General features: G+C 37.6%; 1 protein-coding gene across 1 annotated transcript in view; it reads left to right on the forward strand.

The window, feature by feature from the left end:
- The first annotated feature begins 255 nt into the window (after nt 1-255).
- LOC142335898 (ubiquitin carboxyl-terminal hydrolase 7-like) overlaps nt 256-23,218 on the forward strand; it is a 65,952-nt gene continuing 42,989 nt past the window's right edge. The window contains exons 1-16 of the mRNA XM_075384258.1: nt 256-523; nt 6,501-6,635; nt 7,267-7,328; nt 7,488-7,715; nt 8,127-8,241; nt 8,398-8,579; nt 9,165-9,229; nt 9,599-9,885; nt 12,658-12,835; nt 13,398-13,488; nt 14,110-14,302; nt 14,886-15,039; nt 19,152-19,373; nt 19,950-20,385; nt 20,597-20,721; nt 21,094-21,232. Coding sequence (XP_075240373.1) covers nt 7,292-7,328; nt 7,488-7,715; nt 8,127-8,241; nt 8,398-8,579; nt 9,165-9,229; nt 9,599-9,885; nt 12,658-12,835; nt 13,398-13,488; nt 14,110-14,302; nt 14,886-15,039; nt 19,152-19,373; nt 19,950-20,385; nt 20,597-20,721; nt 21,094-21,232 — 2,452 coding nt within the window. The 5' untranslated portion in view covers nt 256-523; nt 6,501-6,635; nt 7,267-7,291. The remainder of the gene's footprint in view (nt 524-6,500; nt 6,636-7,266; nt 7,329-7,487; nt 7,716-8,126; nt 8,242-8,397; nt 8,580-9,164; nt 9,230-9,598; nt 9,886-12,657; nt 12,836-13,397; nt 13,489-14,109; nt 14,303-14,885; nt 15,040-19,151; nt 19,374-19,949; nt 20,386-20,596; nt 20,722-21,093; nt 21,233-23,218) is intronic.

The raw sequence follows: 23,218 nt of genomic DNA on the forward strand, positions 1-23,218 counted from the left end.
CTGGTTAACTGGAATACCAAATAACCGTTCCTAGAAAACTTTTGAACAATATCCGGGGCTACCTTACGTGTGCAGTATACAAGTGTTTTAAAAACGGAATTTAAATGGCTGCAGGTCCTCCACAAAGTTGTCTGGGTTGCAATGCTTTTAGTCGTTGGATTCGTGTTTTTTAATAGTTTTTTGCCAAAGTACTAGATCTGTTTGGTTTCTAAGTCTTGTGCAATTTTCTACCAGAAATCTGACGTTTTTCAGAATTCGTCTTGCGTTTGGGATCAGATTCAGGCCCGGAAATGCTGGGAGTGTTTTCTTGCCTTCGTATATCATTTTGCTCAATGAGAGAGAAAGCGATTTTGTCTCTCATAAATGTATGGTTGCTCTGAAAACTTTCAGCCTTTCAGCTCAGTCTCTATTTTGAGATGGAGAATATTCTGATGCTACGCTACTTACCCAACATCAGCTATGACGTCTCTTTTTACAAAATTACACGCGATGCGTACAGTACCAAGAGGCAATTTTTAAAGAGGTGAGTTGCCAACTGCTTCGTTTGTACTACAAAACTGTACAACTTCCTCATGCGTGCCTGTTCGGAGCATCATCAGAGATGAGACCAGTTGATATTAACTGTCATCTACCAAAACTTTTGTGACAAAAGTGCACTGAGAACATTGAGGAAGAGGAAATGTAACATCTACTGACTTAAGTATTAGCCGGACATGTAAATAAGCTTCTTCGAAAATATTTTACTCAACCATTAGTCTGACATGTTAGTCGCCTTCTCCTAAAATAATTTAAAACAAAATAAAAAGAAAAACCACGCTGCTACCGAAAACAGTTCCTCAAAATTTCAAAAATACAAAATTATTCACATGATTCAAAGGTGAAAATTCAAAGATCTGCAAACGTTCCAAAAATTTGAGTCAAGCTAGTTGACCAAATCCTGGTTAAATTGGTTGCGACAGAAAATTTTATTCTGTGATATAATTGTTGATATATTTTCAGTTTGATTGAGAAAACTCATAGAATAAAGTTGATAACATGACGGTGCTAGTTATAGGGAAAAGGTTTTGTTTTAAAATTAGAATGAGATTGAATTTAGTATTAGATTGGCCTAACTGGCTTTTAAATTTTTGAAATACCTATTAAACCAGTTGATTTATAAGTAGCCAAAAAAGCAGTTTTCAAGATGTTCTTAGAAATCAAAATAAAATAACAGCATCATGAAAAATCAAGGCAAGTCCCCATTTTTAATGCAATAAATACTATTAAATAGAGAAGCCAGCGGGACCCATAATAGGCCAGCAATCCCAGACTTGAGCCTCAACCGCTAAGCATGCAACCAACTGAAGAACGTGCAGTACTTAAAACGCAATAGCAAGTGCTTGAGACGAAGACTTGACTTTGTTATTTGGCACGACACTTTTACTATTACCCCGACTAAGCACCAATCAAACAAGAAACCCTTTTCATCCAAAAGTATTTACAATTATTTTTGGAGTAACAGCTTTCGGTTCCAGGCTCTTATCTGCTGTCAACGACAACGGTCATCAGATATACTTAACCACTTGCCTACCGCTGATATCCTAATAATTCAGGTAACAAAACTCTGGGTTGTACTTAAATGTCCTCCATTTTTAAAAAATTAAATAAATATTGTTATTTGCCAGATGAAATAATAGTAAAATATGAAACAAAACAGAGCATTGCTATTATGTTAGGCTTAACGACAGTTCAAAAAATCAACACGGAACTGAAACCGGATTTTTTTATTCCTGGGAGTTCGTGAGCCAAGCTTAAAGAAAGATCCCCATCAGAAATCACGATGGTTCAGAAACATATATGCGAATATTAAAGTGGTTGAAAGTGAACGGTGTGAAATTGTTTTCATGTTAAGTGCCAAAAAATAAGCAATAAAGAATACACAAAAAAATAGATAATATTCCAAGATTCTCTAGTCACAGCAACAAATTACTCAAGAAAGAACTCATTTTAGAGAGAAGGCTTTTGCACAATCCGTTGACCAAATTGCATGTAGCACGAAGTCAGCAAGGTAAGAATCGCTCAAAAAAGTTATTCCATTTCATAAAAACGTTCAGTTTTTTTTGAAAAATGTAGATGCAAACTTTAAATTGGCTTCTCTTGACATAAATTAATATGTTATCAAGGAAAAAATTTTTTCATGCAAATGGTATCGTAAGCCTACTGATACCCCAACACTTCTCAATTTTAGTAGTTGTGCCCCGTTGCAATATAAGAAAATTACAATGAAAGGTCTTCTGCACTGAGTTTTACCCTTGCACGAGTAATTGGAAACGCCTCAACGAGGCAATTAAAACAAACCAAGATGTAGAATTGAAATATGTTTATCCCGGAAGTTGGATTGCAACAATTGTCAACGAAACTTCCAAACCGCTAGTGGCAGGGAAAAAAAGCCTCAAATACCAGGAAAAAGATAAAAATTTGGACAATAATGGCCGAAAAAATTCCCAGTTTGTTAATGCCAAACGGAAGTAATTTGAGCCTCTTATTGAAACAAAATTTACAATATATACACCGTTTAATTTTTACACATAGAACTGGGAAAATGAAAACTTGCCTTTCCTCGCTTATATAGAGTTTCGATGAAAATCAGAAATATCATGTGGTTTATGAAATCTCTTGCAGAAGACGAGAATCCATCTATGTTAGTCAGACTTGCGGTCGCATCCACCGGGCGCAAAAAACAGAAAATATTATGCAATAAAGCGAAAAACTACGCTCTTTTCGGAAAACTGCCCCTCAAAATTTTAGAGGAAGAAGAATTTTTTTTGAAGAAGAAATAAAAAAAAAGAAAACGAACTAAATTTCTCTGATGGTGACACATTGTAAACAAGAAACAACTTATATTTAAGCCATCTGAGCTTTCCCTAGTTTGGTGTCAGCCTATGCTTGGATGATCCAGATAATTTCCGTGAGCTCCAATCACGTGAAGATTATGTTGATTACGTCTTTATATTCTGTTTTTGACTTTGTCTCACGAAGGATTTTTTGTGCTCGCTGGCGCTTGAAATCAACAGGGGTGTCTTCCCTACTTATCAGTGTATTGAGTAGATTAGTTCCTCTGAAAGTCAACAAATTTTTCTGGACTGGGTTTGTTAGGCTTTACGCAAGGTAAAAAACCTAGACTCGAACCTCGGGTATCATTGTTATTTCCTACAAATAAGTCACTCAGAAAATTGAACGTAAAATCTCTTCTCGCTCTATTCAGACAGAATTTGACAAGTCCGTTGATATAAAATTCATAGATATTTGGAATTTGACGACTGGCAAAAAGTTCTTTGGTTGATTCTCTGGGCAAACTCAAGTTAATCAATCTGAAAATTCACTTCTGTAGTAAATGAATAGGTTCCAGTGATCGTCATGACTTACAACCACATATAAGTATGCCATATTGAATGATGGGTTGAATCTATCTTCTGTAATATCTCCATAGTCTATATCTCTCTGCAATATTTCTCAGATTTACTACATCTGATGATTGCTTTATCAATTTGTTTCCTAAGGGTCTTAAGGTAAAGCCTTGAGGTACACCACAGTTCACTACTATTAACGACGAGATTTTTCCACCCAAATGCACCGCTTATTTCTATTTGGAGAGTTATGATTTAAACCAGTCCAGGCAAACACCATGCACTCCATATCTTTCCAATATCCGTAATAGGAAATCATGTTTGATGGTATCAAACGCTTTCCTGAGATCAATCAACATGCAATTGAAATAATGATCTTGATCATGCCTGGTGTTTTCCGCTAACTGTGCAGGTGCCATTATAATGCTGTACTTCAGTCTAAATCCAAACTGCTTCTGCTGCAAAATGTTGTTTTTTTAAAAAAAAAGTCTGAGAAGCCTTCGCAGAGCAATTCTTCTAAAGTTTTTACTTAGGCATGGTGAAGTCGACCATGGTCTATAGTTATCATTGGTGGTTTTAGCGCTTGTTGTGTTTAGTGGGCAAAAAAGCAGTTTTAAGGAGCTTTTGAATTTTTTCAATTCGCATTAATTTTTGTTCACATCTGTCAGAACATGGAGGATTGCACCATGACTTAGTTTGAAAATCTTTGCTGAAAATTTATCTATTCCAGTTGCCTTAATTTTATTCAATAGTTTTATCTTGTCGGATAATTCAATAACAGTGGCAATGAAGAAGAATTTAGATTGATTATTCCATTTTATTGAATGGAGTATTTTTCGAATTGTGCTTAATTCAAGGATTTGGAAATATCTGCTCCCAGTGAAATGACTTCGCTATTGAGCAGGTGTACAATAGATTTTCATCTGTTATGGTATCGCCGTTGTCATGTTTTAAAGATATCTTACTATCCCCTTTTGTGCGTCCCGTGTTTTTGTTGAGATATGAGTAAAATGCCTTTGGTTTAGTGAAGTTTTTCTCAAATTTCTTGGTGGAAAAGGCTTTTTTTTGAAAATTTTGTTTGTCTTCGGTAGTCATTGCGCAGGCTGGATTAAATGCACTTATTCTCAGGCACTGGTTTTATTTTGTACCTCTTCAAAGACTTCCTGGCCTTGACAGCGCTTTTACAAACACTTTCCGTGAACCAAGCAATGTTAATCCGTCATTTGACAAGCTGCACTTCTGTAAGAAAATAGATTGTGTCCGTTATTAAACAAACTAGGTAATTTTTTATCCTTGCCCTCAGATGAGTTATTGACTCTAGTTTTTTGGCTAGAACCGCCGAAGATGAATTCTGTCAAGGGTTGACTGTCATTGAAGATTGTCATTTTTCGTATCAAATGCAAGTTGGGAGGATGATTGAAATGATACCTGTCAAATGAAAGTCCTAATTTTGCACACAATTGTCGGATAAACCTAACTCTTCAACTTAAAACTCTTGTTCCAGGAAGGATCATTGGAGACGTTGAAATAAATTGTTTTGGACGTGTTTTCTGTGATTCTTCCCTGTTTTTATCTGAAAAAATCTAGCGTGTGTAATTATTCATCAATTCAAAAGTTTTTTGTCAGTTGATAGAGCTTGATAAGTACGCAAAACAATGTAGGACACTTTCATCACAGTTCTTTACATTACAGCAACAAAGTTTAGTGAGTTATAAGGAGAACATTCAGAGATTTATAGATGCAGTTGCCTACCCCGTCATTTCTTGAGCTGCCGTTATGTTAGAACTTATGTTTACTTTAAACCAAACGATCTTTCGTCAATTTGTTCGGCGAATATCTCGGATAGACAATTACCGACAGTTCATTTCCCGCAAAAATTTCTATGTTTGATTCTAGTTCATTAAAATGTTTCTGTATGGAGCTTATATTCAGATGTGCGATGCACTCATTGCTTACCAGAAATTGACCCGTTTTTTTGGTTGCAGCATTTAAGAAGGCCCTCTAGCAAAAGTTATTAATTGTTTTACAGACATTAATCTCTATTTGTGGACATGTTTTTGTATTTCGAATATATTTGCGAACACACGTTCATCTTTCTTACTGTAGTATTTCACAGTTTTCTGTTTCACCATGGCAACCTCACTGAAAATGGACTGCTCACGTAGGGTTTTTGCAATTTTCGATCGGAGAAGTTGTACATCATCATTGATACAGACATATCTGGCAGAATCTGGTAACTCTTTCTCGGCAGTCAAAACATAAAACTTTACCTCACATCTGACGAGTTTTGCTATTATTGGACAAGTTACATTGCGACTGGGAATCCTGTGACATACGCTGATATCCCCTTTTTGATCTTGATGTCTCGGGAATAATAAAAACGCGGATGTTGTACCGCCTAACGTATTGCTTTATGGGATATGCATTGAAGAGACTTGCCAATTTCCGACGTACACGATCTTCACCAGTCTGCTATTCTTTTGTTCCCATTTTGGACACTTCTTGGGCCACGCAAAAGCCACACAGGAAGGGTTGATCCAGGAATCCCCTCGGGATCTTTTATGGCAGCCATATTGGTACGCCATGACAGACACTTGCCTCCAGCTACCCCCGTGCAGTCGATGTAGTGGATTGCTCCTTCTTCGTCGTCCTTGGATGTTGAGGCTCGGGAGTTTTTGGAAGGCATTCAAACCGGAAACTTTTTAATAATTTTATCACAGCAATTAGGCTATATGAAAATGAAATTTTAACGACATATTTCAAAAGTGGAAATTCATAGATTTTCGGAGGTTCTGAAAGTTATGTAAACAAGTTTACCAATTCCAAGAACTCAAAAACCTTAATCTTTATATTAAATGTTGATATATATTTATGTTGGTTGAAAACACTCCTAGAGCAAAGTTCATAACGATACTAGTTATAGCGAAAACGTTTTTTTGTTTATAAAATAGACTAATTGGCTTTTATTCTCTTTAAAGTTAAATCTACCACAAACTGCGACTAGATTAACATTGGACTGGAAGAGGGAGAAACCACCTAAAGCTCATGTTTTTAAGCCTCCTCTATTACTACTATAATTACTACCACATGGCAGTTTTTCTGTCACTATTTTAGATCGGTGGAAGGGAGTTCAATGAGCACTGCGCCTTGTGCTGCGAATCAATAGCAGCATATTCGAATCTTTGCAGTTTGTCCAAAGTACCTTATACACCCCCCAGTTACAGCACCTGTCATGTCACTCACTACCTAGTAAATCATTTTCCACTTTATTCCTCTATCTTCTTAAGACCAAAAAGGGGGTTTGCTCTCAAGCCGAGCAGGACAATCCAATTGATGAGTATTGATCCCCTACTATGAGACATCACTGCATCGTATACAATTTTAAAGACAAGGCACTACAACTCTTTTAGAGCTGCGTCATGAGAATTGAGTTCCTATATAAGCTTTGTCATGAATCTATTCCCCCCTCCAGCACTATGGCACTGCATGAACTATCAATATCAGTCGGCCGTTTGGAACCACTTAACCGTCAGAGGCATATAATAGCGCTGCACAGGAGATAAAAACTTATTCTCGTGCGTATGTATGTTATTGCGTCCGGGTGTGATTTGTCTTTTTTGCTGCATTTTTGCTAGATAGTTTTTATAGTGCGCGTAGCGGACGGTCCTTCGCCCGCCATGCAGCAAAACACGAGCGGAACAAAGTTACTCTTCTCGACGTCAAGTGTTTGTTGCTCATACTTGAGGCACTCAAGAGGATCCGCAGTCTTCTACTATTACTTTCATTTTTTGGGATGCTTAATGAACACGCTAATACGTGTATTCATTTTCCTACGAGCTAATTTTGGGCTAATGGTATGCTTTTTACCCGATGTTTACAGATAGATTGATGATTTGCTGGTTGTGATGGCGCAAACTGTTGATGTTGAAATGGCTGATGATGGTAAGTAACTGATTCATCAATGTAAATATCCGTCATGCCGAAGTTCTAAATATAGCAATTGTTTATGAGTTCGGTTAGTTTTTGAAACCGTGCTATAGCTGCGTGCTTGACTAATAATCCTTTGTACTCATCCAACTATTGATCAATTAAACATTTCAGGAGATAAGTCAGCCCCGTGTTCCCCAAACAATACCGGTCCTCTGAATACTTCGAAGGGACAGACGGCGATGAATAGTTCCATGATTGCGAAATGCGTTGACAGGATTAAAAAACTAAGTGAGACAGATGTCATGTTGGACAATAAAACAATCGGAGACAAGATCTCACCTGGCTCAGTCGCCGCTTCCAGCATTCCCAATCAGTTCTCAGACGAAGAGATGGATATTGGTTAGTGACTTTTAGTCACTGGCTCACTGATGTTTTTGGTCTTTTCCACTTTTCCATTGTAGCCCCCCCCTCAGCTCAGTGGTCATATAACCTGTGCCCACCCCCCCCCCAAATCACTGTAATTATAACATAATGAAGGATATAATTTCATGGGAGGGGGGCTATAATGGGAAGACCCTGTTTTTGCGCATATTATTTTAAGCAGATGTGATGGCTCCTGTTAAAATCTCCAATTATCAAAGTCTCCGGTATCATTTCCTTTCGACCTCATTGATACGAATGAATCATGGAATTAGACTAATGAATAAGCCGTGCAATTAGTTGCACCTGCAATTGTGTTCAACAATGAATGACTGAAATCGTGATAACATTGTTAATGGTAGATTTTAACTGCTCATAAATTATGTTCAGATAATGACGACTTTCGACCGGATGGTTATATCAGATATGTTGCCACTGGAGTGTCGAAGTGGAAAGACCAAGCACACAACCTCTCAGAGCCTGTAATGGTCCGTAATATGCCGTGGTATGTCCCTTTTTAAAGATAATATTTAGCATAGCATAGCCAATATCTGGTATCATAGTATTACCATGACTCAATTTCTCTCTCAAAACAGGGAAAGTTCAGCTATATAAGTATTGTCCACTTAAAATTAAAACAAGAACTCTACATTGTTGACAGGAAAATTCTTTTGATGGCCAGACCTGGACAATCACATGCAAGTCAGGATGCAGCAAGTGGCAGAAGCTTAGGCTTCTTTCTGCAGTGCAATGGAGAGAATGATTCAAATACATGGAATATCCACGCAACAGCAGAGCTCTCCATTGTCAACCAAGCCAGTCCTGAAAAGACTCAACCAAGAAGTAAGATTTGTAATTAATTTTCTCAAGCGAAGTTTGTAGCAATCATCAAATTTTCCTACTACCGACTTCTCCTCTGATACTTTTTTCGGCAGACCATTTGACTCTCGTCCTCAAAAATTGGACAAGCACCTGAAGTCCAGAGGGCATTTAGTTGCTGAGCATTTCTCTTAGTTTTACTAGTCTCCTAGTGTACAATTCACCGAAGCAGACGAGAGGACAGTATCATGATGGGAGGGGAAGTTTCTTTTGGCAATTAAAAACCCATCACTTCGTTTCATGTTTGTTTCATTAGTCCCTCACGCGAATTTTTTGTAAAGAACGCTTTATCAGCATTGTTATGAAGGTTTATCAGCATTGTCGTTTGTATTAGTTTCCACAGATCACGTATTTGCTTTGATGGTTTGTGCAGAAAATGGTGAGTAAGTTTCGATAAGTAGTCCTGCTAATCATTTTAATTGAAAGAAGAATGATTCGTATTTCGATGCTCTCAAATACGAAATTGATACGAAGGAAAACTGAAAACCACTGGGTTAATAGTCTACTTTACCTCTATTGTCATTTTTGATAATCCGTATTCTGTTTCAGAGATTAATCATACGTTCTACGCAAAGGAGAATGACTGGGGCTACTCCAATTTCTTGCTCTGGAAGGTAAACAAACGGATTATTGGTAATTTGCAAGTTCGAAATCATTTTAAACCACATCACTTCTTTGTATAATTTTACATTCATTTGTATAATTTTACATACTCCGAGAAGGGAAAAATTATGGTCACTTGCTGAACACACTTATAATTACTCCACTTTTTTGATGGTATATTGTACCGAGAAGGTCGAAGAAAAATTGGAAACTGAACGTTATGAAAAACTGAAGTTAAGCAAAACCTGAACAGACTAATAGTTGGACATGCTTGTGACTTAATGCTGAAAATTCGTATCTGCTACTACTGATCGTTCATAAAAATTTGATCAGTAATGAATGCTCAAGAAATAGTGAAATGAAAGTTGACTTATTTACAGGAACTGGTGGACCCGACCAAGGGATGGGTGAAGGATGACACAATCATAGCAGAATGTAAATTGCATGCAGAGGCACCTCATGGAGTTGACTGGGATTCAAAGCGTCTCACGGGTTTTGTTGGCTTGAAAAACCAAGGAGCGACTTGTTACATGAATTCGTTGCTCCAGAGTCTCTACTTCATCTCAAAGTTTCGAAAAGCAGTCTATCAAATGCCGACGGAAGGCGAAGACTCCACAAAGAATGTGCCACTAGCATTGCAGCGAGTATTCTACGAGTTACAGACATCGTAAGTGCTTGTGTCTTGTATACCGTTGGATAACGCAGTGACTCAATTTGAGTCAGGGAGGTGTTTTTGTGCCCTGAAGTGATAGATTACTCGCGAGTTTTTGTTCGTTGCACTTTGTTGATGAGAACAATGTACCGGTCCCATGCTACATAGAGCTAATCTTTGAGTACTTTGCAGTCAGTAGAGCCAAGTGAAATAATTTTCTATGTGGCAATATCTAATTTTACGCAAAATTTGACCTTTCTAATTTGATTATCATGAGATTTGTAATAGCTTTCTAGATATGGTGAGGACTGTAATTCATCTCATTGTGGTTTCTTCAAACCGAGCCTTTTCGATATCCTTAATGTCGGAAGTAATTTCAATTACAATTATTTCATTTTTTCAATTTACAAAATTAAATTGCCGAAATTATATTATTTTGTTGTGACCTTGGAGTTCTGTTACACTATCACCAATTTACATGTGAAACGAGTATGTGAAGTTTTGTGGTACTAGCACGTGTTTGTCGAAAATGGAAATCTATTTCAGCAATGTAAACTTCTTGTTCTGTTAAACGAGTTGGCAATAAACTAGTGTTTTATTATGAAGCAGAGACAAACCTTTAATTTCATATAAAGCTCTTAAAAAGAAGAGAAGATTTTCTTCAAAACTACTGATCTCTATGGAACTTGTCTACAATGTTTTTTGAAAAATTTTTAGCTTTGTTCTGGAAATCATTTCAAAGACTTGCACTCTCCTTTTTCATAGACTTTAATTGCTCTGGAACAAAGTTTGAATCAATTGTTGTAAACATTTTGGTCTTTTATGCAAAATTTTTGCTTGATCGTTTTGACTCTTGCGCCCCTGGCTTGTTTGTTTTGCGTGATCTGAATTTTTCTCTCATTCACAAGTGTCAGCAGCTGAAAACTGAAGTGGCGGCAGGTCAGTACTAAGTGTCAAATGAATATAGTGCGCCGGAATTGTAATTTTTTAATTGCTGCAAAGCGATAGCTGGGGCTATTATTGGCCTTCTCTTGGTTTTTTTGATATCATCAAGATTTTTGTTACGACTATACGACGTCACAATCACTTCAAATCCTCTTTTTGTTTATTCGTTCATGCAACTTCAACAGGATTGTGCGCGTGACGTAATATTTCGCTGTTAGTGGAGAGACTTTTGTTCATTCTTTTGATTACGTCTTTGGTCATACATTACTTACCCCACTCTCCAAAATGACTTCTTCACTCTGAAATATCCTTTTACTTTTATTAAAAGAGATAAGGTCACACGTGTGTGTGTGTGTGTGTGTGTGTGTGTGTGTGTGTGTGTGTGTGTGTGTGTGTGTGTGTGTGTGTGTCACTCTAAATGAAGGATATTTGAGAGCAGCTAATGGAGGCAGCAAAAACTTATACAGATTTTCAATCAAAATTTAACATATCAGCCTTTAATGAAAAGACGAATTTTTTTGGTCTGTCTTTTTTACTGTTTTTTGAGACTGCAGATCTACGAAGCTACAGCGGCTATTTTTTGGCAATCTACCAGCTTTGTTTTCGACTTTAAGTTTTGCTAGTTGTTATAGTTGTATATGATAACCTGTAATGACGTTATTTGAAGCCCAAATTTTAGTTACTCCCCCCCCCCCCCGCCGAGACTACAATACTCAAGCCGGCTACAATTTATTCTAGCTCCCACCAATCGTTCAAGAGCAGTTCTTGCAACATTAGTGGGTTTTGTTTGAACTAACTGTGAGTTGTGCAGCTTCCGTTCTTATAGGGAGTACTATTTTTGGTCTGATTGTTTTAAAATAAGAAAACAAAAAAAAAGTTTTTTCGCTTTAATTTTAATTTGCGATATTTTGCTTGATTGGTTTTTTGTCTAACCCTTTTGACTTTTCGTCCCCCAACACGGGATAAACAGGTAAGCTCTCGGAGGGCTTTAAGTTCTTGTAGAGCCTTATGGCGTACGAGGCGACTCATCGAACCGGTTTAGGAGACAAATTAATTATGTGAAGGGTAGTTCTTAAGAGTTTGCCCCCCCCCTACGGTGCCCTGGCGCCGCGCTCACCCTCACTCCCCAAGGCTCAGAACAAGCGCCCTTTAATTAAGCTAAAGCTAGCCTCGAGTTCCAAGTTTTACTGAAGTTCCAGTTTTGATGCTATAAAAGGGAAATATATGTATTGCTTTTGATTGTGTGCAAATTGTTGGTTAAGATTTCTTATTATTTGTAAATAGAGCACAGTACTCATTTATTATGAGAATCTGCTTTCAGTTGTTTTGGAATTATTCGTAGAAGGTTATTCTCTGATGGCAAATAATTCAGTTATTGTACAAAAGTGAATTTCAAACAAGTGTTCTGGCTGAATAAAATCAGAGTGGAGAAAAGAAATCTTCTTTTCGGCGGGAAGTCGGGAGGATTGGATATCAGGCAAAAATTGGATAAAAGAAATTTTGATATAATGCGTGTTTGAGGACTCATGATGCATCTACCTCAACCAACGCATTGCGGCTACGCATGGGCTCCCCCATATACGCACTGCGGTTGCCTAACCTCTCAATCCTCGCCTGTCTTTTGAGAGTTTTTCGCCTGACGGTAGTCGGGTTATGTCGCAACTGCTCTGAAAGGAAATTTGTAGCAGTTATATGAGTCACGTTGGACTTTTTTTGCTACTTTGCTTGCTGGTTTTCAGAAATTCTTGGGGCTATTTATTGGTTGTTTTAAGACATCTCTCGCTTTTCGCCGCCTTTGCTTTATCATTAATCCCAGTTCTTAAAGACATTTGAATGTGTTAGGAACCGATCTGTGGCGACAAAGAAGCTGACACGATCTTTTGGCTGGGATAATCTGGACTCATTCATGCAACATGATGTGCAGGAGCTGACTCGAGTTCTCATGGACAACATTGAAACCAAAATGAAGGGTTCTCACGTAGAAGGAGTCATTCCCGAACTATTCGAGGGCAAAATGCTGGTAAGTATTAAATGTATAGGGACAAAGAACAAGAGAATTTTCGCATAATTAGGAATCTGTTCTCTTTTCCATGCCAGGAATTGAATTGTATCAATCTTTCTGTATGAACATGCAATTAGGTATTTATGTTGTAATAATAGTTTGCATACACTTATGTGGATTTGTACTTATTATACTACTATGAATATTATAAAACGGCAGTATTGACGATAGTACCATCGTGGGGAGCTCTTTTAGAAATTTGATCGCTTATTGTCTTTCACACCAGCTGCAATTTTGTAGTATTCGGACCTCATGTATTCTAAACTTGCAAATGTAGCAATCTGTTATTTAAGCCCTTTAGTGGTGTTACAAACCTATTAGGGCTAGGGCAACAATTACCATCGAGGGCAGAATTAGACTTGGGCTCTGAAACTTTGTTGGCAAATGACTGTTGTTGAGGGTAAAATTGTGGGTTGCAACATTTTATCTGAATATCCGAGTCGGAATGGGGTATTATTCGATGATTGCAACCTTGTCGTATTTATGTTAGATGAGAGTTTAACTATTCTTTTTATTTCAGTCATACATATCGTGCAAAAATGTGGACTACTCATCGTCAAGAGAGGAGCCATTCTACGACATCCAGCTCAGTGTCAAAGGGAAGAAAAATGGTCAGTCCGGCTGGTCATGTAATCTATTTCCCCAACACTCAACGTAGCATATAATGTTTTCACCCTCCACAGGCATGTGCCTCAATAAGTTGCATGCCAATAGCGGCACTTTGGGAAAAGAAAAGAATGGAACAAACTTACCGATAACGACCTTTAATGTGTAGATCAGGAAACGGGCCCTGACTAATTGTACCGATGTTTTGATTTTTTTAGTAAAGCTGTAAGTAGGAAGTGGTTTTTGATTAATTACTCTCAATCAAAGTCTGTAGCAAAGTACTGTTGATCTGTTATGCGATTTTTTTTATACCAACTTTTTGTCTGATTGTATTATTTGTTTGACCATTTGACTTTTCGTCCTCAAAAACGAGATAAATAGGTAAAGCTCGGAGGGCATTAAATCGCTGAGCAGTTCCCTTAGTTTTACTAGTCTCTAAGTGTAATTCACCGAAGCTGCTGAGAGGACATAAAATCATGGTTTTTTTAGTGGTTTCTTAGCCGCATTGGTTTAATGCTACGGGATAATAATACGGAAGCTCACAGGTTCGATTGATTTGGGAGCCAACGTCTGTAATGCAGGGTTTTTGCGCCTGAAAACTTTTGTTTATAACGAGTCATTTTTAGTGTACGAGTCTTTCAAAGAGTACGTAGCAATTGAGGCAATGGACGGAGACAACAAGTACGACGCAGGTAGTCATGGACTGCAAGATGCAGACAAGGGAGTCATCTTCACTCGATTCCCGCCTGTACTCCACTTGCACCTCATGAGGTTCTACTTCGACTACCACACAGAACAGAACGTCAAAATTAACGACAGGTGAGGAAAAAGAAGAGACATGTTGCGCCACCCCCCCCCCCCCCCCCCCCAGCACCACCTTGTACTAAAAGTTTGACATATATTGCAACAAACTTCGATAATATTGTATGTGGCCTGTAATATGGGACTAGCCTGTAAATTTTTATAGACGGTTATAAAGGTGTATAGATAGCCATTTTAGATGGTCACTTTCAACTGGGGGAGGGAAGGGAGGGTTAAGACAAGATTTGACAAGATTTTATTAGGTAATCATAGCCCAGCTGATGGTATAAATGGAACCAAAATTTAACTGAAGTCTGCTACTGGATCTCTTAAATGATTCAATTGCGTCAGAACATCCGAGGATATGAAACCTCGTGATTTTTGAGTGAACATAATCGTGAAAACAATCGGTTTTGCTCCCAGAATATTTGAGAATTGAAATCATAAAATAATGTTAAGATAAGATTCATCGAGTTCCTCGTCTTTCATACGTCTATGTGGTGAAATGACTATATTGTCTTCTCCGTTTTTTGTTTTAAAATTTATACACAGAAAAAAAGGGAATGTTTAATTCTTTAGTTACACAATTCTTCCTTTCAAGGTACGAGTTCCCGCAGAGACTGAACTTGGATCCGTTTCTAAAAGAGCCCGAAGAGACTGCGGCAGTGTACATACTGCATGCGGTGCTAGTCCACACAGGCGACAACCACGGTGGACACTACGTTGTATACATAAATGCACTCGGAGACAATAAGGTATGTACAGATCAGAAGGGAAACCTCAAATAATCAGTGCCAGAATACACCCCACCCCTTCTTATTAAACTAGTGCGTGTTTTTGCAATGGCGATTGAATTCCACCATTACATGAATGTGAAAAGTCAATCGTATATTGTCATTCTCAATGGACTGAAGAAACCGGTCGTTAAGTGATACGGCTAGTGATAAACTAGTTTCGAAAACAGCGCTAAAAAGGGTGTTTAATTGTCGCGAACGAAGTTCGAGGCATTTTTTGTTTTAGCGAGTACCTTAGTTTTTGTTCAAAATTTTTGCTTGTAATTTGTGAAAAATTTTTGAGATATAGGAAAAGCTCACTAAATTGAGAATGTAAACTCTATGATCTATGAAGTTTAACAGCAATCATGAAAGTGGTATAATTATAAATCTATATTTCTTAAAAGCCAGCGTTTGAAAATTTGAAAATAAGGATGGTTTGAATATAGAATATCCTATTAAGAATCTGAATTTTTATCTTTAGTGTTCTTCTTGGTGATTTCGAGAGAATAGCAAGATTTCGAGAGTGCTATTTTCGCAATCAGCGTTAGAAGGGATCTCTTAATATTTGTGAAGATTTGTTAATTTATCAAATTGGTAAATGCCATTTTCTTTACAAATTTTTTTTGCTCTCATACGAATCTCAGTCGAACCCAATCTTTACTACCTGGTTCTCGATTTTACACCGGCGTGGTTCTTTACTAAGGTTCCAATTGAATAGAAATGTTGGCAAAACTATTGGTCGGTTGGTCGTTTAAACGGCTTGTAACTTTAATTGGTTGATGTCAAGAATATCCTAGGTGATTGATTGCTCTTAAACGAAGTGCATTGCAATTATTGTAAACGTGTGTGTCTTTTTTATGCAAAATTTTTGCTTGACGGTTTTGACTTTTCGAGTGACTTTGACGCCCTTGACTTTTTGCGTTTCGCGTGATCTAAAATTCTTTCTGCATCACAATTTCAAGCAGCTGAATTCAATTGGCGGCAATTTAATACTAAAAGTCAAATGAAAAGTGCGACGAAACTAGTGTCATTTTTCACTTTAAATCCTAATAGTGGTATTTTTTAAACTCTATTGTGGTTATTTGAAGCCCATTATTGATTTTCTTAGTCCCATAAGGGCTCGCTCTCCGCCGCCCCCCTCCCCGACTGAAGCAGGCTGCAATTGATTAGAGCTCCCACTAGTCGTGCGAGTGCAATTCTTCCGACGTTTAGTCGGTTATGTTTAACTAGGTTCAATCTCGTTGAGTTTTTTATTCAAGTATAGCATAGTTGCTAACTTCTTGTAAAAGGACCCAACTTATTTAGAAACCTTGACATTTTAAGATCAGCAAAACTTTAACACAAGACTAAAGTTGAATAAGAATCAAATTGAAGTAAAAATTCTTTCTGTAACAGTTTCCAATGGTTTGAATCACAATAAGGTTTCCCATCTAAACAATTCTGTTAAAATAATCAGTAAAATTTTCCTGTTTTTCTCTTTTGTATGCGATTGTTTGCTTGACCGATTTTAACGTCTGACGCTTTTGACTTTTCGTCCTCAAAAACGGATAAACAGGTAGCGCCCAGTGGGCAATAAGGTCAGACTGTTTTGGAGACTTATACTTATAGTGTGAACGGCGGTTCTTAGAGGTTGAAGACCCCTCCACTGTTGAACCCCCCCCCCACTCTCCCCCCTCGCTGTTACCCCCCCCCCCCCCTCACCACCCCACTGTTGCACCCCTCCCCATCAGCCCTCGGTGCACCCTTTTGACTTTTTGTCCTAAGAACGGGATAAACAGGTAGCGCCCAGAGGGAATTAAGTGCTCTTTGACCCCTTCAGATCACTAGTCTCCAGGCGGGTGATTCACAGGAACTGTTTTTGGAGACTTATAATTATTGTGTGAAGGGTGGTTCTTGGAGTTTTCACCCCCCGCTGCACTCACCTCACGCCCCTTCAATTTAGCTAAAGCTAGCTTCAGTAAAACGTTGCTAGCTACTAGAGCCAACCGCTCGCCTGTTGTTTGAGAGCAATTCGCCCGACCTTAGTCGTTTATGTTTAAGGTAAGTTTCACTGACCCTTGATTGGTTATTGAGGTAGTGATTTAAGTCTGTGTGTTTAAGCAGTAAATGTCTAGTGACTGCACTAACTGCTTTTGTTGAAAAAAGAAAAGATGACAAGTACGTAGCACTAAGTTTCTCAAATATATGACACCTGACCATCAATACACAACTGAGGTATCACACAATGAAATTAAGAAATTTAACAATAAAATGGCACCTAAAAAATACTTTTTTTCGTCACATAAGTGCTAATAGCCACGTATATAGGTATGATGGAATTCTGTACGCTGGGTCTATGGATAGCAGCGTTGACGTAATCCGTACCAATTTCTGAAAGCGTTGGTCGCTGAGGGTTTCCTTTCTCATAATGGGGGGGGGGGGGGGTAAAATATCTGTTTTGATCTTTTAATTTTAATAGCTGCAAATTGTTAGCTGAGGCTATTATTGGCCTTCTCATAGTTTTTTCTACCCTTCAAAGACTTTGAATTGTGTTGCTGCTCTGTCTTTTTTAAGATCTGTTCACATCATTACGATAAATGGCCGACAAGCGATAGCCGAGGCTATTATTGGCCTTATCGTTTTTTTCTACCCTTCAAAGACTTTGAATTGTGTTGCTGCTCTGTCTTTTTTAAGATCTGTTCACATCATTACGATAAATGGCCGACAAGCGATAGCCGAGGCTATTATTGGCCTTATCGTTTTTTTCTACCCTTCAAAGACTTTGAATTGTGTTCTGCTCTGTCTTTTTTAAGATCTGTTCCCATCATTATGAAAAATGGCCGCAAAGCGATAGCGGAGGCTATTATTGGCCTTAGCGTGTTTTTTTAACAATCCAAGCTGTTGGATTGTATTGGTGTGCTGGTTTTTTTCACACTTTTTTTCGTCTTTTTCACGTCAGTAGTCAAATTAGTCTAGTGATTTTAATCGCGCCGAAGAAGTAAAGGGAGCGAAAAGGCGAACTGTTTTGAAGCTTAATTTTGGTTTCAAATTGCCTTTAAAGTGGAAGTTTTCTTTCACGTGCGGCAACTTGATTTCTGTTTTCTGCGTTTCTTCTCTTGAGTGCTATTAATATGGTATATATGAGTTCTGTTTGCATCTATCTGTGATTGCTTGAATCCATCAACGGGCAGCGAATGCTTTTTATTACTTTAAAGCTATTTATTGTCGAAAAATATCAGTTAATATTTTATTTTTCCGTTTATTAAGAATATTTTTTGTCTTATCAGCTATTTCCTTTAAGGAAAGGTCTCATTGTTTGCTTTTGAGCTATAAATGAACCTAATTAATTGTTAGAACTCATGGCTAGTTGTTTTTATGACTTGACGCTATTTGTTCTCTAAAATATTTAGAAGGGATTTTTGAGTTTTGCGGGTATTTTCATTTTTTTCATTGCGGGTATTTTCATTTTTTTCTAAATGGTTTTCCCAATCCATTCAATGTCCCCTTTTAGGTCTAATTTTCTCTGTTTAAGCAATGAAAAGTATTTGAATTGTATGTCAGGACTTTTCCTGATATGTTTATTTCGTCAACATTTTTGTTACGACCATATAACGTTACAATCACTTCAGATATGCTTTTTTGTTCATTCGTTTTCGCAATTTCAGCTGAATTGCGTGCGTGACGTCATTTTTCACTCTTAGTGGTGAGAGTTTTTGTTCCATTTGCTTGATTAGGTTTTTGGTTACACGTGAATTACTCCACTCTCAAAAATGACTTCCTCACTCTGAAACTGACTTTTCTGTACTTTAAATCAATTTGAGGGCAACTAATAGAAGCAGTAATAAGTTAAACAGATTCTTAATTAAATTGTAACATCTCAGCATTTAATTTTTTTGGTTTGTTTCCTTTACTATCTTTTTGAGACTGCAGGTCTACAGAACTATTGCGGCTATTTTCTGACAATCTGCCAGCTATGTTTGTACAAATTTCCTATTTTCCAAGTTTCCGTTTGAAAAATCATTTCATGCCTAGAGGCTCATGCTGCTGTTTAATAGTGGCGCGCACTATCTTGCAGAAAATACCTGAATATCGACAAGCAACCGTTGTTTCAGTGGTGTAAGTTTGACGACGAAGTAGTGAGCAGGTGCTACGCGAAAGAGGCTGTAGCTCACAACTACGGTGGAGTGGACGAACACGACAATTCAGTGAGGAACTGCACCAATGCGTACATGTTGGTATACATCAGAGAGAGCCACTTGAACAAGGTCCTCTGTCCTGTCGAGGAGGCTGATGATATACCGAAAGATCTCGTGGACAGATTGGAGGAAGAAAAGGTTAATTGAACTTTGTTCTATACCCTACCCCCGTGCATTAATGTTTCCACTTAACTGACTAAATTGAGAGAAACTGGATCCGATTTCTCTTATGCTCATCAGTTTCTGTGATATGGATGAAATTGCATTACTTATGAGATCTCAATGCAAAATGTAACAAATAGCCAATTCTCTACTAAATTTTTTAAAAAGTGAACCAATTTTTTACGCGAAGCAACTGTAGTGTCTTTATTGGTCTGCTCCACCTTGACAGTTATTATAAAACTTTAAGTCTTAAAAACTTTTTCAATCATAAAACTTGTTTCACACCTTCTTCACATCTATCAGAGTACAAAATTTGCCCGCACCTTTATCAGGAGTCAGTCAATTTCTTAAAACTTTAGTGTCCAACCTCGTTATAATCTTTACAATTACAAAAAAATCACATTGCAAAAAATCTCGCCAAACTGTATGCATTGCCGATATTAATCCATAGTGCCCCCCCCCCCCCCCCCCCCCCCTCCTCTTTGCGACCCCTGTCATGTTTTCATATTACTCGTGACACAGTTGAACAAAAATGTTTTGATGATTGTTCAGGTGATTGAAACTCAACGGAGGAAAGAAAGAGAAGAAGCGCAGTTTTACTTAAACATGAGTGTAGTCAACGAAGAGGCTTTTCACTCCAACAACTCATGTGACCTCGTCACTATAGACTCTCCTCGATTCGTAGACTTCCGAGTAAAGAAAGATTCAAAGTACGAAGATATAATCAAAATATTACACGACAGCTACGGTTACCCTGAAAATCAGATGCGATTATGGCCCTTGATAATGAGAGATAATAATACATTCAGACCCACAGATTTAGAGTGGCCCTCCGGTAAACAGTTGGTTGAGATTGCGGAACTGGAATCGAACGCCTGGAGAGTGTTTTTGGAACTGAAACCGGTGGTGCCGACTGAGCTAACGAAGCCTTTGCCCTCATTTAATAAAAACGATCAGATCTGTTTGTTCTTCAAATATTACGATATTCGTGAGTCAATTTTAACATCGCGTTTCATAAGTGTTATCGGTTTTTAACTTCGACTTGATAAGGTAGATATCAAAAAATTGTTTTCAGAATTTATTAATCTATTGTTCAACGTGCATTATAACTCGGTGGCCTGTAACTCCGTTAATAACTCCCTACGTATAGAAATAAATTTATTTCTGCTATACACTTAGAGCACATTGGTGTGTTTTAGAGATAAGCAAAGCAGTGTATGTTGGTCACATGTATGTGAATCACAAGAAGATGAAAGTGAAGGAGTTGTATCCCGAGTTGTGCAAAATGGCCCAGATTACCCAGTGTGAACTCATTATCTACGAGGTAGTTATATTCTGTTTTTTGGACAATTCGAAAATTGTAGAATGCAACCTTCCAACTGGCCACAAAAGTGATAAGTTTTTGCTATAAGATCAATCTTAGCGGGCAATAGACTAGTGCCCTAACACGAGGGCGTTTCCGTACCAGTGCTGTGTGTACAAGGCCCGTGTGATACCATGGTTTGTGGATGAAATAATTTTTTTAAGGATAAAATATTTTCAGTTGTATGTTCCACCTCAAACATTACAGTTTGACTGCGCGGATCTCAATTTTTTATCAAATCATTGGGTATTTTGAGAGTTGCGTCGAGAGAAATAACGTAATATAGCAGAGGTAAAGATTGGTTGTAATCTTTGGCTATCTTTTAATTTGTAGGAGGTGCGCTACTATGACTTGGTGCTTGCTAAAGATCATTCTCACAAACTGTCAGAGGCCTTCCAGGACCTGATGACAGGCGACATCCTAGTGTTCCAGAGGAATGACCCAGATAAAGTTAAACACATTACACATCCAGGTGAGAAGTTGTGCGATATAAAATCACACCCCTACTAAACTGGTGCAGTACTCCTACGAATTAAACGAAGCAGTGACGCGAGAAGTGTAAACTGGTGTTTACTTCAAACGGCTGAACGAATTAAAGTGCAAAGAGAAGAGAAAGCAATTTTCTTATCGAACTGCGCAGTAAATTGGTTTTTAAGACCATAATAATAAGTAACTTTACGTTTTGGAGCATTTTTGACCATGTCAATCATATAATGGACTTTTATATGGAATCTTGTGCTATTTTTGTGATTTCCATGTTTTAGACGCTTTTTAGTGGTCTTTGCGTTCTGTTTCAACTTTATACAAGGCTTATTGTTCTGGTTGAAATAAGTTTTTTAAATTAGTTTTGGTGACCTTTTGATTCGATGATATCAATTGAAGCTTGTTTTAGCAGAAAAAAAATGGTCAAATTTAGTCAGTTTTTTGTTTTTAAATAGCCGCACAGCGATAGCTGAGGCTATTATTGGCCTTCTCTTGGTTATTTTATTTCGTCGTCGCGATTTTTGTTACGACCATATGACGTCACAACCACTTTGAATCTGCTTTTTGTGCATTCGTTCATGCAATTTCAACTGAAGTGCGTGTGTGACGTCATTTTTCGCTCTTAGTGGAGCGAGTTTTCTTGTTCATTCGCGTGATTAAGTTTTTGGTCACACTTGAATTACCTCACTCTCAAAAATGGCTTCCTCGCTTTGAAATTGACTTTTATTAATAGCCGCACAGCGATAGCTGGGGCTATTATTGGCCTTCTCTTGGTTTTTTTATTTCGTCGTCATGATTTTTGTTACGAACATATGACGTCACAGCCAGTTTTTGTTCATTCGTTCATGCAATTTTAACTGAATTGCATGTGTGACGTCATTTTTCGCTCTTAGTGGAGAGAGTTTTTTGTTCATGCGCGTGATTAAATTTTTGGTCACACTTGACTTACCTCACTCTCAAAAATGACTTCCTCACTTTGAAATTGACTTTTTTTTTACTTTAATTCAAAGAGATAAGGTCAAATGGGTGTGTGTCACTCTAAATGAAGGTTATCAGAGAGCAGCTAATAGGGGCAGCAAAATTTTATACAGATTTTTAATCAAAATTTAACATATCAGCCTTCAATGAACAGACAATTTTTTTGGTTTCTTTTTTACTGTTTTTTTAGACTGCCGGTCTACGAATCTATTGCGGCTATTTTCTGGCGATCTGCCAGCTATATTTTACTTTAATTTAAAGAGATGAGGTCAAATGGGAGTGTGTCACTTTAATTGAAGGGCCTTTGAGAGCAGCTAATAGAGGCAGCTATAACTTATACAGATTCTTAATCAAAATTTAATATCTCAGCCTTAAATAAAAAGACTATTTTTTTTGGTCTGTCTTTTTTCTAGTGTTTTTTTGAGACTGCAGATCTACGAAGCTATTGCGGCTATTTTCTGGCAATCTGCCAGCTATGTTCTTTTTTGAAGCTTTTTGTCTATTAGCCGCCGTCAGCATCTAAACGGCTATTACATAGGCACTCTCCTTTTTAGAGTGCTGTCATTTTACTTTTTCAAAGATCTGTTCACACGTTTTCTAGATTTTTGATGTCAATTTGAAGTTGTATTTCACGCCGATACAGGCAGTGGAGTTGAAAAGCGAGTTGTTTTACCACGTGGATTTTTTCACTCTAATTTTAAAGTAGAGTCAGATTTACGGTGTTTGAGCTAAAGTCTATCTCGCGAGTGGATATTTTTGCTGACATGAGGCACTTTGGCTTCGATGTTTACTTTTTTTAATTGCTCTTGAATGCAGTTCATAGCAATTATTGTAAACGTGTTTGTCTTTTTTATGCAAATTTTTCGCCTGACAATTTTGCGCTTTTCTTCTAGAACATTCTTTGACTTCTCAAGTGACTTTTTGACACTTTCGTTCATTATTTTTGAGTGATCTCTAGTGCTCCGAAGTAAAGCTTTTTGCTAATATAAAATCGGTT

Source organism: Convolutriloba macropyga, chromosome 3 (genome assembly GCF_964194025.1).
Source record: "Convolutriloba macropyga chromosome 3, txConMacr16.3, whole genome shotgun sequence".
NCBI lineage: Eukaryota > Metazoa > Xenacoelomorpha > Acoela > Convolutidae > Convolutriloba > Convolutriloba macropyga.